Below are 16681 nucleotides of genomic sequence, written 5' to 3'. Positions count from 1 at the left end.
GAAATTGTCAATCATAATGGCAATATGTTATACATGTATACACACATACATTTATACACATATACATGTGCATGCATATACATATGCACACATATGCATATGTGTGCACATACATATGCATGTATATACATGCATATACACATATATTTTGCCTTTAGGAAAGTAATCAATAATAGGTCATCTAGGATTTGGATTAATGGGAAAACATGAATGCATCTATCTATATTATCTATAGCTATACTATCTATCTATCTATCTATCTATACTATACTATACTATACTATACTATCTATAACTGTTATTTGGTATTAATGAATCAAGTCAAATAGTTTAAGAACTTTCTAAAATGATAAGAATACACCAACAATATGAATGGACTTTGAAAGAACAGCTAAGGCTATGATGTGTAACAAGAGTACTTCCCCCCTTTTGTTTTAAATAGCTCATAGTACGATGAATAATAGCGATATTCCTATGGAAACGACCCACTGTGTCAGAGGTCAAGGAGAAGGTTATCGAGGTACTGTGAACACAATATGGAATGGAATTCCGTGCCAACGCTGGGACTCCCAGTATCCTCATCAGCATGATATAACTCCTGAGAACTTCAAATGCAAGTATGTATAATTTGATGAAAAAAATATTACTGGTCATGCCAGCTTGTCCTTTGAGCAGGAAGAGACGAGGAAGTCAACTTTTAACATTTCCAGTAATGAACCTTTTTTCACCCCTGCATGCACGTTTTGATAACAATTAAAAGATGGCAAGAATGATAATTTTTTGGTGTTTTCTTGAGTTTGCAAATTCATTTTGGAGGAGAGTATGGTTTTTTTTTTTGCCACAAAAGGGTGTGGGACTTCCTTTTTCAGACATAATTTTGTATCATGGGAAGCATTTATTGAAAATTATGATAAAAATTAAATATATACAACTATTTAAAGCTCAAGTAAATTTCTCAGAGTAAATCCAAGTAAGCCAAGTTAAATGGGAAACTAAAGTAATTATCTGAACAATTTAAGCCAAAGAAACCTCTTTTTTTTAGCATTAATTGCTATGATATGGATATAATGTTACATGAAATTAGTCATAGTCTATTTTTCTTTTCTTGAAAGATAGACCATAATGCCATGTATGTTTAAACTGACCACTCAGTTATTAGAAGATAAAATGATTGCTTTTGAAAATGTAACATGTTGATAATATTGTCTTTTCTTTATTAAATATAATACCAGTAAGTAATGTTCTTTGACTTTGTTGTAATTAAATTTTGATTAAGGATACTTCTGATCTTTTTTTCCCCTTAAACTAAATGTTTTGGATACATTTTTAATTCTAGTATTTCAAGAAATAGATCTTTGAGCTTAAACTGTTAGGTTTAGGTAACACAGATATTGTAAGTAATTTAGTCAATCTGATACACACACACATACTATATATACACATATACACACATATATATTTATGTATGCATGTATGTATATTTAAAGACAATTTGCCTATGTAGACTGCAGAGCTCATACTAATCTTGTTTTGTTATTGTTCACTTGTTAGTGTCCCATTCCCAATCTTTCCCCCATTCCAAGTCTACATAATTAATCATCCATTATAACTAACCAAGATGCCATAAAATTAGAAGTTAAAATCAAAATGGAAAGACAAAAGAATTATGCCAGATTAATGTTAGATTATGATGTATATTTAAGAGATTATTGTATAAACTGTGTGATAAATATCTAACTTTTCCTTCAGAGAAAATAGAATGAGCGTATGAACTGAATCCATATTATTTCATATCCATGTGAATTATGAAGGTCAAAGTAGTAACTGGGGTCTAAGATATTCAAGTCAGATTCTTTTCCTTTGAACTATTATTTCATGAAGAATTATCCTTTGATTTACTAAAGACAAATGCAAATAAAAAATTTTAAAATAAAGAATGAAAGCCACATTATCTAGCCCAAGATTTAGCCATAGAGTATTCATGAGTTCATCTGCTAGTAGTGTGTTGGCCTGGCAGAAATGTGGCACATTGGAAAGTTTCTTATTACTTTTGAAATACTTTACATCAAATTTCAGTACCATTAAAACATTCTTTCTTCCAGATGCTGAATCTTTTTTTTTAAATGAGAGCTTTGCCAAGATATATTGTTTAATGATACTGTTTGTGATGAAGTAATATGAATCACATAATTACCTCTTCCTTTTATTCCCACTTCATTAGCAGCTGTAAACAATTCATGTTTCAAAAGAGAAGAAAGAATTTAGGAAAAATATTAGGGTGAGCCTAGTCTTCTTTTCTAGCTCAACCCCGATTAATGAGGTGTTTCCGGATTTAGACACTCACCTCAGACACTATACAAAATTTGGCATTGGCAAATATGGAGGGTTACTGTGTACCTCATGCTTTCATTTAGTTATTTTGGGTCAAATAAAAAAAACAAATCTTATTTCACCAAATACTTATTTGTTTAAAATTGTAAACTAAGCACATTTTATGTGAAATTTAATATACACATTTCGTGCTCACACATAATTTATCAAAATGTAAGTATGTGGTGTCACAGAGAAAAAGACTTTTACTCTTATTAATTTTTTCTTAATAATTGGCTTTTTCATAAGAGCTAGAGCAGCCAAAGGTTTGAGTTTGGTCTCAAATTATGAACACATGCCATTCAATGAGTTTGAAACTTTGGCAATCAATGTTCTTACATCCTTAAATGAAACAGTCTGTGCTAGGACTTAAGGCAGTCAGAGAAATGAAATGAGAGATGGAATAGAAGTGGTTGCCAACCTGAAACTGGGTTGATGATATGGTAGCTTCACTGTTGTATATTATAGCCAGTTACATGTTCTTTCCTTTAAAAAGTCCTGTATTTCAGGTAGGCTTCTTAGCTGTAAATGAGTGGTTATGCCACATAAAATCACTTAAGTTTTTAAAAATCCTAGTTTGCAATAAACTTTGAAGTGCTTCAGAAATATTTTCTTTTGTAATAAGAACATATGAAATCTTATGATAAAATTAGCTTTCACTGACTTATAATGTCTATGAAGGCAAAGAAATAGGGAAAAATTCCCAGAAGTGTACATATTCAAAAGCACATTTGGTTGTTGAGCATTTCATTACAATTTTGAAAGTATTTTTAAAAAATCATCTAAAATTATATTCATCCATTTAGGATTTCAGCATACTTTCTATACTTTTTACATTATCTACTTTCCTAGTTAAGTCACTGACAAAATAAAGAGGATGGTATATTGAAAAACATTTTTTAATGTAGCTACCATGTGAGAGGTAACAAGGTAACAGAGGAAATAGTTTTCTAAAGGCATTTGTCAGAGTCTGTACAGAGGACTCTGTAAATAGAACCCAGATATTACAGAAATTCCCTACTGATTATGAGGTTCTCTAGGTGCTCCTGATCACAGATAACCTTTTAGTTATTCATTAGAGCTCTGAAAAACTCTAGTTTCTCATAAATGAGTTCCACAGTCACTTAAATACTAGAAGTAGTTAAAATATAGAGTCACTTCTATACTAGCAGACAAAACCCAAAGTAGATGAAAATATTGTTCAGCTTATGACATGCATAAGTAAATGTGTGTGGGTTTGTATCTTGAAGAGAATCTAGAAATGGATCATGAGCTGGTCTCAGAATTGGATAGGCAAAAGAGAGGGCACTGGATTACATTTTGGGAACTGTAAGGCATTTTTAATGATGCCAAGCTCCTCTTTGCTGTCAAAGCCCATTGTTTAGTGGTAACAATAGGAATAGGCATTTTTAAACATCTACTATGTGCCAAGTAATATGAAGAGCACATATATTAACATATTATCTCATTGGATCTTCAAAACAACCCTGCTAAAGGTATTATGATTCACATTTTACAGTTGAGGAAATTGAGACAGAAGGAGGTTAGTGACTTGCCCAAGGTTACACAGTTAATATGTATTTAAGCCATATTTGAACTTAGGTCTTCCTGATTCTGCCTAGTGCTGTATCCATTGTACCACTTAACTGCCTCTAAATCCCAATATCATAGTATATAAATACTGAAAGGGAATGTGAAGGTGAACTAGTTCTATCCTTATCAGACTAATAATCCCTTTATTTCTAAAAATTATAGAAAACCCTAATCTCAGAAGAATAAAAATTGTAGGAACCCCAAAGAGTAATGAAGAGATACATGGTAGATATAAGCAGGCACATTACCAATAACGGCTTGTGAGTAGTATATGTGGTATAAAAATGTCATTGAGGATATGTATGACCAGAAAAGGTAGTAGCCCAATCATAAAGTGAGAATTGCAGTCAAAAGGTGGATAGTACAAGTGCTATATTGGCTTTCATTAATAGTAACAAAATTATAGAAGTCATCCAGCCTACTGGGTAGATCCTATGCAGAGGTTTTTTGGAGTGATATAGAAAAGATTCAATTTTTTATAAATCCATCAAAATGTAGGTATACACAAGCACTGGAAATAGAAATAATACAAAAGACAGAACCTGCCTTCAAGGAGCATAACTTATAGTCTAATGGGAGATTAATACATGCACAAAAATTTTAATTCAAATTAAACAGTGAGAAATGTATAGAAAAAGTCAACAAAGATACATGTGGGTTTCAAAAAGAAAGAATTACTTCTAGGTGAGAGAATCAGAAAGACTCCATGGAAGAGGTGGCTTATGAACTGGGCTTTGAAGGGAGGGAAAGCTATTGATATAGATATGGAAGGATCTAGGTATGGGAGGCACTTTGTAAAAATGCACAGAAGTTGAAAAGTGAGAATTATGTAAGTAATATGGTATACTGGTTAAATTTGTTGAGTTATATTTAGATTCCCATTTTAAAACTTTCATAATTTCAAATTTACAGGCTCAAAATTAAATTCTCTTCTATATTGTACTGCTTTTTAAAACATGTTTAAAGGAATAACATGCCTTACCTATCAAATCCATTACCACCATTAACTAACATCCTTCTCAGCTTAACATAAAGTAAATAAAGATATATATGATAAAAAATTGTACTTGTCTTTAAAATACTGTTAATGATATTTCAGTAATTCTTTATACATTGGATTTCATTTATCCATTACATGCATTCTGTGTTTTTAGAAGTATTATAGTACTGATTTCATGAACGTGAAACATCCAATTTACAGTAACATTATTACGTTTTTCATAGAGACTTAAGAGAAAATTACTGTCGAAATCCAGATGGGGCTGAATCACCCTGGTGTTTTACAACAGATCCAAATATTAGAATTGGTTATTGTTCCCAGATTCCAAAATGTGATGTTTCAAGTCAACAAGGTACAGGATCATTATACATTTTGTGTATAACTAAATTAGGTAAGAGTGAATAAATTGAGGACAAGACTGATGACAGGTGCTTCAATATTCTATCTATACAAAAAGTATGTACATGTTTATCTATATTTTTATTGGTCTGTGTCATTTATCTGTGATCTATCTATTAATCTCTAAGCATCTATTTATCTAGAGCATGATATAGTACATAGAGAAACAGTTTAGAAGCCAGGATTCTAGGTTCAACTTTCATCCTTGACACATGATGGTAGTATGACCTTAGGCAAGCCTCTTAATATTTTAGGCAATTCTGTAAGACTATAGTTACAGGGAAGATGCCAGTATACATTGATAGAGGGGTCCCTCCCCTCTAGGGATTTCCCTATACCAATGAATTCACAGGTACATTCCTCATTCCTATCTATCTACATACAGAGATTCCCAAAGTGGGCAATATTGCCCTCTGGGGCACTGGAACATTCCAGGGGGGTGATTGTAGCCTCAGGTTCAACTAGGGGGTGAATAAAAATAAGGAGGTGATGGAAGCATAAGGAAAGAAAAGAAGATAAGAGAATTTTGAAAAACAATTAATATGTTTCATCTGTTGTATAACAGTTAAAGTTGTAGTGATTAAAATATTTTCCAAATAAACACACAAAATGAAAGTTATAACCAATCAGTGGTCAAGTCTGCCAACAGGTCTTAACAAGCAAGTGTTGGCAAATGAGCACATTGTGGGGAAGTCCGTCATGCATTGGCAGGAATATGTGTGTGTAATGACTTCTTTACAGTATGATATATATGATTACATGATGCAATATTGTGTCATCAAAATTTAAATGCAGGAAAAAACCCACAAATTTACAATAAATTATTAAATTTAAGATGCAACATTTAAAAAGATTTTTATTTTTTTTGAAATGACACAAATTTCAAAAAGTCCATTAAAGGGTTAATGAAAGTAGATTTCCAGGGGGACACTGAGTAATTTTTTTTGAAAATGAGGTGATAGGCCAAATAAGTTTGGGAACCTCTTTCTATTGTATGTGTGTGTGCATGCATGTAAGATACACACACACACACACATATATATATATATTTGCAAGGATAAACAAATGTATATTTCTGTCTATAAACAGCTATATAGATAGACAAGTATGGTATTGCATAACCATGTCTGAATTGTCTGGGATATAACCAAGATTGTTCTATGGAATTTACCTCAGTGCTTTCTATACTACAGAGACTTGCATTTGTATTAGGCTGCTTAAAGGCACATGTTCAGTATACTTAATTCAGTCTGACTAATATATCTCTTAAGCCTTTATTTATTCCCAGTGCTAGCTACTGGGAATACAGAGAAAAGAATGACAGTCATTGCTTTTACCAACCATCCTTCCATCTTCCACCAGTGCTGTCTTCCCAGTGTCATTGCTCATTAGCAGCTGTGAAAGAAGGAGTTGGGGATGGGAAATCAGTTGAATCTCCAGTCAGTTTTACTGTTCATTAGATGTTCTTGTAATGGTCAGAACAAGAAGTTGAAACTAATTATTAAAAAGAGGTTTGGTAACATCTGTGTTTTCTACTTGTCTGTGTTATTGACATAGATTTGTTTTGAAAGAGGGGCCAATAGGGTGAAATTAGTATTATTCCTGTATGAGCCTTGGATTTTAGTATTATTAAGCTGCTTTAAGGCACATATTCAATGTATTCAATTTAATCTGACCAAGATTGATTAAGCCTTACTGTTCTCAAGGCACTGTTCTAGGCACTAGGAAAACAAAGAGAAAAATGTCACTGCTTTCAGGGAGTTTACAGTGTAATGAAATGGGCATGGGGGATATGAACAGATGCTCGTGAATACATAGCTATAAAGAAGAATGGGATGAGGGCCAATGAGAGCCATGGAAAATGTTGTAAGAGATCTGCTGAGGCAGAGCTCACTTTCACTTGGAGGATAGGAAAGGCTTCCTGACAGAAGTAGATTCTGAATTGGATATTGAAGAAGGAAAGAACTTTAACAGAGATAGAAGTCTGGTATTAGAGAAAGAGTATCAGTTATGCATAAACAGTGATATAAGCAAAGTCTCAGATGGTCATTGAAGGGGTTTTAATAGCTCTAAAATTATAATAGAAGGGCATATGGAAGATTGATTACTCAGGTAGCGATGGACTGCAGAGAAGATAGGGTGGAAACAAGACCAACTAGAAAGCTACTGTAATAATCTAGGGGAGAAAGGAGGAGGAACTGAAGTAGCATGGATGATTGAATGGATGGGCTAAAGAAGAAAGGAAAGCAAAAGGTGATTTAGAAGTTAAGGGGCAGAGATACTGAGAGTCTGGGAGGCATGTGCTGTCATTAAATAGAGATGAAGTTTGGAGGAGGGGCAGTTTTCAGCGGGAGGTCACGAGTTAATTTTGGGGCATGTTGAGTTTGAATGTGCCAACAGAACATTTCAGGTGAAAGTAATTGCATCAGCATTCATATATGGTCTAATTTAGATATGGTCTGACTTCTTTGATTTTTTGCTTTTGCTTTGTATCCCCAGTGCTTGGTACAAAGTAAGTACTTAAGAGATGCTTGTGGATTGCTTAATGGAATAACTGATTGGAACTCTATGAAGAAGTTGGGGAAGAAAATAGATTTAGAGATTAAGATCTGTATGGAGATGCTAGAGACATACAATTCTCATCATAATTAGGATTTACATTTTATTAAAATAGAATGAAATTATATTACATTATAAAATATTTTTCCTCAATATTGAAATTCATTATTTTTGAATTATTTGGGATATCCCCAAATAAGATCTGTACAAAACACTTATTTTTGGCTCAAGAATTGTTTCAGCAGTAGCAAAATAGTTTTCTGGTAGGAAAAAAGCATTTTTTTCCCCAAGTTTCTGTCACATTGATGGGGAATTTTCATAAAAAGTTTCACGAATAACTATCAGTGAGTCAAATCCACACACTTAAGCTTTCTTAAGTCCTCTATAGAGAAAAATAGAGAAGAAAGAAAACTTTGGGGACTAAATACAAAGTTTAGAAATGCTTATTACTGATAAATATCTGATTATCATCAAAATTCATTTAAATTATATTCATTGATAATAAACAAGTTGATATCCCTGATTTTTTTAATCATAGTATGTGCTAGTGTTAGCAGTTCATAGTTTCTGATTCTGCAACACAGGTAATGATAGTTCAGTTTCAAATGATAATTGTAAGGACATTCTAAGATCATCTTAACTCAAGATTAGATTTTTTTTTACATAGTTAGTTTTAATGATATATTTAAGAAACATTTCCAACAATAATGTTGAAAAATTTCCAATTAAACTTCAGTCAAATTAAGTCCAAAACCAGTCATAAATAAAATTTTCTTATACTGAATGTCTAACTAAGCATAACGTGTGGGTTGTTAGACATGGTACAAAGAGATCTACACATATAAGTTGGTCTTTACAAGTTAATTATCTAAGAAATGCTTCAAGAAAAACAGAAAAGCATATTAAAGACATCAATTTGCAGAAAAAAACCATTATATTCAATAAATACTTATTAAGCACCTACTGTATACAAAGCACTGTGCTAGATGTTGGAGACAGAAACAAAAAAATTAACAGTCCTTGCCTTCATTCTGCATAGGAGGGTAGATACATAGATAAGTACACAGATAAGTAAATGTAAGAAAAAGAATATATTTCAGGTGGCTCAGTGGATAGAGTGTTGAGTCCTACATCTTCCTAGATCTGAGTTCAAACCTGGTCTCAGATACTGTCTGTGTGACCTTAAATAGGTCAGTTAACTGCTGTTTGCCTTAGTTTCCTTATTGGTAAAATGGGTATGATAGCACCTACCTCCCAAGTTTGTTGTGGGGATGAAATGAGATATCTGTGAAGTACTTCATACAGTGACTGTCACAGAGTAGGCATTACATAATTTTAGCCATTATTATTAATCAAATAATCAGCCAATTTGCATTAAGCAACTAATTGGGATAAATTACCATGAAAGGTAAAGTGTGAGATAAGAAGGCATGAAAGACATATTCCCTATCTCCAAGAAGCTTATAATCTAGTTGGGGATATGTGCACATAAAAAGTTAACTAACAATAAGTGGCATTACGATAAATGCCCAGGCAAATATTGGAATTAAGCATGCCACTCATTTGATTACAACTAAAAATGTTAGAAAAATGCCTTAGAATGCCCTAGAACTGTTAGCATTGAAAGGGATATTAATGATGAAATAGATCACACGTTCTTAACCTGACATCCACCCCTACCCCCCACCCCAGGCATATAAAATGAATTTTGTGGGGATGAAGAGTGTGTATGTATGTATTTGTGAACTTGGCTAGGAATTAATTAAATAAATAAATAATGCACACACATATGTATATATAAGTATATATATAAACATACACATATATGTATATACATACACACATATGTTTATTTGCACTAACTAAACGTTACCATTTCCTTCAATTATGATGTTTTTTCTTAAAAACATTCATCTGAGAAGCACATAAGTGTCACCAGAGAGCCAAAGGGGTCCATGACATACACAAAAAAGGTTAAGAATCCATGGCTTAAACCAATATGCAAATTTTAGAGATGTCGGAACAAAGACCCAGAGAAACAGAATAACCTGCCCAAGTTGGCCGAAGAATTAATGGCAGAGACAGGACTAGAACCCAGATGTCTGAATTACTTTTCTAGTGTTTTTTCTACTATAGACTATTCCAATTCCTAAAATGACATTAAAAATTCATGCTAGAAACTTTTATTTTTTATTGCTGTAATAGTTCTTAAATTCATATTTCCTCATTTTTAATATAGGACATCAGTGAAATTGTTTAGATCTTCAACTTAGCTTAGAAAAAAGCAGCATATAATTGTTCCACATTAAAGGCCTTGGACTTTGAGTAGGAATTCTGAGTCATGTATATTGTAAACAGTTTATCTGTAAATAGTTTTTTATTGCATTTTGTTGACTTCAGTTTAGTGCTTCAAAGGAATAATTTTCCTTACATTCTGCAGAAAATTTCTTCAATGATTATCTCCCCATACTTTTATTTTATAATTTAGACTGTTATCGTGGAAATGGCAAAAATTATATGGGAAGTTTATCCAAAACAAGATCTGGGCTGATTTGTTCCATGTGGGACAAGAATATGGAAGACTTACACCGGTGAGCACATATTTATTTATAAAGTAATGAACATATGGTAATAGCACAAATACGGAAGAAAAAAAATATAGTGTGTGAGTGATTCTGTACTCTGAAATGTGCAAAGTATAAAGGTAAACGCAGTGTGAGATAGTGAAAAGAGGGCAGTGTTTGGAGACAGAGGGGCTAGGCACATCTTCCCACTGTCAAGAAAATTAGCAAATGGCATCCCTGGGTTCATAGGACAGAGACTACACATAAGGATATCATGGGATTTGAACATCAGGAGTGGGAGGAGAAGGGACATGATTATGACAGAAATGTGGGATTTAAGACTTTGTGAGGGCATTTCAATTCAAATCAAGAGATATTATTCAGGGGGCAGCTAGGTGGCTCAGTGGATATAGTTCTGGCCTTGGAGTCAGGAGGACCTGAGTTCAAGTCAGAACTCAAACACTTGACACTTATTAGCTGTATGACCCTGGCAAGTCACTTAACCCCAAGTGCATCACCAAAAAAAAAAAAAAGAGAATTATTATTTAGTACTTACTACATTCCAGGTGCTGTTCTAGGCTCTGAGGATAAAAGGACAAAAATGAAAAGAGAGACTGCCTTCAGTCTCTAGATTACATTCTAGAGTTGAGGAGGGGGTGAAAAGTGCTAATAACTGGGAGGAATCAGGAAAGGTCTTATGTAGAAACTGGCATTTTAGTTCAGTGTTTGATATAGTTAGAGATTCTAAAAAATGGGATTGAGAAGGGAAAGAATGCCGGGCATAGAAAAACTTATACAAAAGGAAATGAAGAGCAGCAACTAAAACAAATCGTTGGGAACATAGAGTAAATTAGGGTGATTGATGTGAACTTGGTCTGGAAATATAGGTTGAAGCTGGACTATAAAACTTTAAATGCAAAACAAAAGAATTTGTATTTTATCCTAAAGGCAATTTTTTGTTGTTCAGTTGTTTCAGTTGTGTCTCACTCCTTGTCAGTTTCTAAAGAAAGTTTCTAAAGAAAAGGTTCTTTGAAACATATATATATATATATATATATATATATATATATATATATATATATATATATATATATATACTACTTTCGTATATTGGTGACTCCTTTATGTATCCTATGATTCCTTCATATATCTTGATTCCTTATTACCCCATTTGAGGTTTTCTTGGCAAAGATACTGGAGTGGTTTGCCATTTCCTTTTCCAGATCATTTTATGGATGAAGAAGCTGAGGCAAACAAGGCTAAGTGACTTGCCCAGGGTCATCCAATTAGTAAGTGTCTGAGGCCAGATTTGAACTCAGGAAGATAAGTCTTCATGACTGAAGGCCCAGAACTCTATCCACTGTACCATCTAGCTGCCCAACCCTAAAGACAACAGAGAGCCATTAAAACTCTTAGAGTAGGGGAATGATATGGTCATTATGTGCCTTTTCACTGGCTGTCTCCCATGTGTGGAATGTCTCCTCACCTCCAGCACCTTGAAGACTTAGTTTAAATACTACCTTCTTCAGGAGGTTCTTCCTCTCCCATCCTCCCTTAAAGCCTCATTGCTAGTGCCTTTCCTTCTGAGATTATTTTTCATTTGCACTGTCTATATCTTGTATGCACAGATTTTTTTGAATATTGTTTCTTACATTAGAACAAGTGCTCCTTGAGAACAGACAGTATTTTTGCCTTTCATTGTATTCCTAGCACTTAGCATAGTATCTGACTCATAATAAGTACATAATTAATGAATGTTTTACTAACTAACTTTAGAAATATTAGTTTGGCAGCTATGATGAAGATGGATTGGAGAAGAGAGACAATGGTAAGGAGATCAATGAGGAGGCTATTTCAGTAGTCTAGATGAGAAATAAAAAGGCCTGACACATGTATAGCAGATACATAAGTGAAGAAGATGGAATGTTGTAGACAGAACATTAATAAGATCTGGACATTGACTGGATATAAGGGGACCAGTACAAAGGGATCGAGTTGAGGATAACTTCTAGCTTTTTTTTTTTAAGTCTTGATATTTGATCCTTCTTTCCTTCCTTCATTGGTGACTCCAGAGAAATTTCAGTGGAATTGAGAAGTAAGTGGGAGGTGATAAAAGTAGAGACAATGATGAGAGACTGTCTTTTTTTAGGTGTTTGGGAAAAGGCATATTCACAGGATGCATTCAGGGGTGGTAGGATCCAGTGATGGTGTTAAGGGTAGGGAAGATAATGGGCATGTTTGTATGTAGTAGGAAGGAGGCAGTAGATGAGGATGAAAATTTAGGAAACAGGGAAGGCTTAAATAGGCAAGCTATTGGCGGACTTATATATCAAATTACTTTCTCAATAATGGCCTTAAAGTAGACACCATTAGAAATAAGTCTAGCAAAATACATATATAAAAATCTTACTCAAATAACATTTTGCAATAGGTCTTCGATATTTCTCAGTAGTATTGTATTTCATGAACATGAAGAAGTATGAAGTAATTAAATATTAGTATGATTACGTTTTCCATTTTTATTATATAATTTATATTTTTTGTAATTTGATTTCCCTAGGGTTGGATCTGTTTCCATTATTACTTAAACTCATATTCTTTGGAAAACTGCAAATGATGCAAAATCTACAAACATTTGCACAGATATAAAATAAACATACATTCATATATGGATTTAAATATAAAATATTTTTTTCCTGCCTTTCAAGTCTTTTGCATTTTGGGTGCCTTTATTCTCTCTTTCTCTTCACTTTAGAGGAGCAGTTACAGAATAAATAACAAAACAAACCAATAAAAAGTTGCATATCTGCCCTATGGTTCCTATATCTCTGACTAAAATATTTTAATTGAAAAGGAAAGAACTCCAGTCATATAAAATGAAAGTCTGTGAATTCTTCATGTCCCTAATTTAAGTTGGACATTTCTAAAGAAAGGGTTCATTGAAACATACATACACTTTTACATAACTGGTGAAAGTTTAAGATCTATAATACAAACTATGGGCTGTCTTTGTAATATTTTGTTTTCTTGGAATGAAGATCTTATGATGATTGTTTCATGTTTTTATGCAGGCATACTTTCTGGGAACCAGATGCTAGTAAACTGAATAAGAATTACTGCCGTAATCCTGATGATGATGCCCATGGGCCCTGGTGTTACACAGGCAATCCTCTAGTTCCTTGGGATTACTGCCCAATATCTCGCTGTAAGTGTGCTTGCTTCTAATGTATTTCAGTTGAAATCTTTTAACTATACTGTGTCCATTGTAGTCATATTTATAGGTGTAATTTTTCACATGCTCTGCCCCTGTCCCATCACTCTACCTCTGTGTTGCAGAAGTAGAAGGGGGATTGTGTAGGACTGGGAGCAATTTGGAGTTTCCTTATCCATTAATTTGCATGACATTAACTAGATTGGTACTTGGAAGACAGTCTTTTGCTAGGAACATACCTGGAAACTTCTCAACATGGTAGAACTTCCAGGGCAGCTAGGTGGTGCAGTGGATAAAGTGCTGGGAATGGAGTCAGGAAGTCTCATCTTCCTGAGTTCAAATCTGGCCTCAGACACTTACTAGCTGTGTGCCACCCGCCCCCCCCCCAGCAAGTCACTTAAGAATGAGTTATTAAATTCACTAGTAATTTTAATTTTCTTTAGAATTTAGAAACATATCTTTTGAAATATAGCCCACAAACCTGAAGCTTAAGAAGTTGGTGTATTTTTTTTTCATTTGTCTCTAAGCTTCCCCTTTTTTTTTTTAATCACATGGTTGTGAAATGTGGAACATTTTGTTTTGTGGGGTTATTTAAAATGCATCATGAAGAGTCAGACATGACTGAAATGACTGAACAACAACAGAACTTTCCAGAGCTTGGGTTTTACTAGGATAGCTTTCAATAATGCATTGTCATTTTCATGTCCCAAGGACTTTTTTATGATGCTGTGGAGAGTCTTACAGGACACTATGGATTGGTTGTAATTTGCATTACTGAAGAGTTATGCACATGGATGAGTTCACAGAGCATGGTTTAGTCAAGAATTATTTTTTAAGTCCTACTATTTGCTGAGGAGACAAAGAAAGGCCAGATGCATTTTAAATAACCCAACAAAACAAAAAGTTCGACATTTCACAACCTTGTGATTAAAAAAGAAAGGAAGCTTAAATAATTGACAAGTGAAAAACAGACCAACCCTATAAGCGTTACGTTTGTGGACTGTGTTTCAAAAGATATGTTTCTAAATTTTAAAGAAAATTAAGATTACTAGTGAATCTGACAACCCATTTTTAGCAGCATATCTTCTGTAAATTACATCCTTAGCAATCAGTTAATGGTTATTGAACAGAATATCTAGTGTTTGCAAAAAGAATCAAAATTCCATATGTCAGTATCAATAAAAAAGATATGATTTTCTAATGAAATTTATCAATTTAAAACCAGAACTGTTTCATCTCTTTTTTCTTTTGCTCTTCCTTCTGATACATTTTCCTCCATCTCCCTGTCCTTATTCCATTTTCTTCTTCTTCCATATATATGGCCTGAATATGATGTCTATGTAATAAACACAGGGTAGCTAGGTAGCAATGGATAGAGTGCTGGACCTAGAGTTAGGAAGACTTGAGTTCAAATCTGGCCTCAGACACTAATTGTGTAATTCTGAGCAAGTCACTTAATCTTCTTTGCCTCAGTTTCCTCCTCTGTAAAATGAGCTGGAGAAGGAAATGGCAAACCATTCCAGTATATCTGCCAAGAAAATGGGGTCACAAAGAGTCAGACATGACTAAAAACATCTAAACATCAACAAAAGTATAGTAACACAGAGTTCTATAGCTATAGAATTCCCAGATATACTCCCATGGACACAGCTGACAGACATACCCTAATATCCTGCTGCCACTGAATCTCATAGACTCTCACGTGTTTAGTGAAATTCAGACTCTTAGGTCTTTGCACAAGTATTTGTGCTTCCTAGGTATTGTAGTCACATGTGTGGACTGTCCTCTCTGTTTTTATCCCCTGGAGGATTTTGCGCATCTTCATTGTAAAACATGTAACATGACATCATAAGATAAAGTCTGTATGTGTCATAGAGAATTGATTTTTTTTCTAAATAGGAAAAAAACCTTCACCTATAAAAGTAACATTTAAGTATCTTTTATTATGTTTTATTGCTTCTACACCCTGGGCAGTTCTTTGCTCATACTTTGTACCATCTCCGTCTGGATAGAGGATGTGGACTAAACTTGTGATTTCATTGTTACAGGGAATTATCAAGTAAGGCAACTTTCTGCTAGTTTAGATTAGTGCTGTTTTTACAGCATACAGTGTTAGAGAGGAACCTGGAGCAACGAGAGATTAAGTGACAGGGGAACACTGCCAGAATGTATGTCAGATGCAGGACTTGAGCCTGGGTTTTCTGGGTTACAAGACTGGCTCTCAGTCCAGCAACACCAAATCTGCTTTGTTTGGCACTACCTCTGTCTGGCTGCAGTGAATTAAGAAGCCTTTCCTTTAACTAATTTGTTCATAGCAAAAGAAGAAGCCAGGTAGTATACTGGATACAGTGCTATATTGGGACTCAGAAAGACCTGGGTTTGAATCTTGCCTCAAAAATTCCTCTGCCTGCTTCAGTTTTCTTGGTTTTAAAATGGCAATAATAATAGCACCTAGCTCTCAGATTTAACTCTCAGGGTAAAATGAGATTATATACGAGAAAAATCCATCAAATATGTCAATTAAGAGATCACTGGTAACATTGGAGAGAACAATTTCAATTGAGTAATGAGGTCAGAAACCAGATTGCAAAAGGTAGAGAGGTGAGAATAATTTATATAGCACTTCATATAGAACTCTAAGGTTTGCAAAGCAAACCTTATTCTTCATAGCAGCCCAGAAGTTTCAGATTAGTTTCCAAGCAACAGCTTAAAGAAATCTTATGTCAAACTAAAATATGTATGTGTAGGAATATGTCAGTGACCAGATGAACAAAACATAAAGTATTGAGATACCTTCACAGTCATAGCAATGGAGACAAAGTCTACAAAGCATGGTTGACAAATCTCATGATTTCTGTCTCTAAATCACTTCTCACATCTGACACATTTTTCCTATTCACAGAGCCACCACTTTAGTTCATGCTCTCATCACCTCTTGTTTAGACTATTTCAATGGCTTCCTAATTGTCCCCTCTTGTTCAAGTC

General features: G+C 34.0%; 1 protein-coding gene across 3 annotated transcripts in view; it reads left to right on the top strand.

Annotated features, from left to right (window-relative positions):
- The window catches only part of HGF (hepatocyte growth factor), a 101415-nt gene that overhangs the window by 66415 nt on the left and 18319 nt on the right, over positions 1–16681 (top strand). For all 3 annotated transcript variants that reach the window (XM_020984470.2, XM_020984471.2, XM_020984469.2), the window contains 4 exons: positions 443–617; positions 5188–5315; positions 10410–10512; positions 13557–13690. In XM_020984470.2, the coding sequence (XP_020840129.1) occupies positions 443–617; positions 5188–5315; positions 10410–10512; positions 13557–13690 (540 nt within the window). The remainder of the gene's footprint in view (positions 1–442; positions 618–5187; positions 5316–10409; positions 10513–13556; positions 13691–16681) is intronic.

The sequence above is a fragment of the Phascolarctos cinereus genome, unplaced genomic scaffold (genome assembly GCF_003287225.1).
Source record: "Phascolarctos cinereus isolate Bilbo 61053 unplaced genomic scaffold, phaCin_HiC Scaffold_1;HRSCAF=81, whole genome shotgun sequence".
NCBI classification, from domain to species: domain Eukaryota; kingdom Metazoa; phylum Chordata; class Mammalia; order Diprotodontia; family Phascolarctidae; genus Phascolarctos; species Phascolarctos cinereus.
Note: the sequence above shows the minus strand (reverse complement) of the source record. Positions and strands in the feature narration are given on the sequence as shown.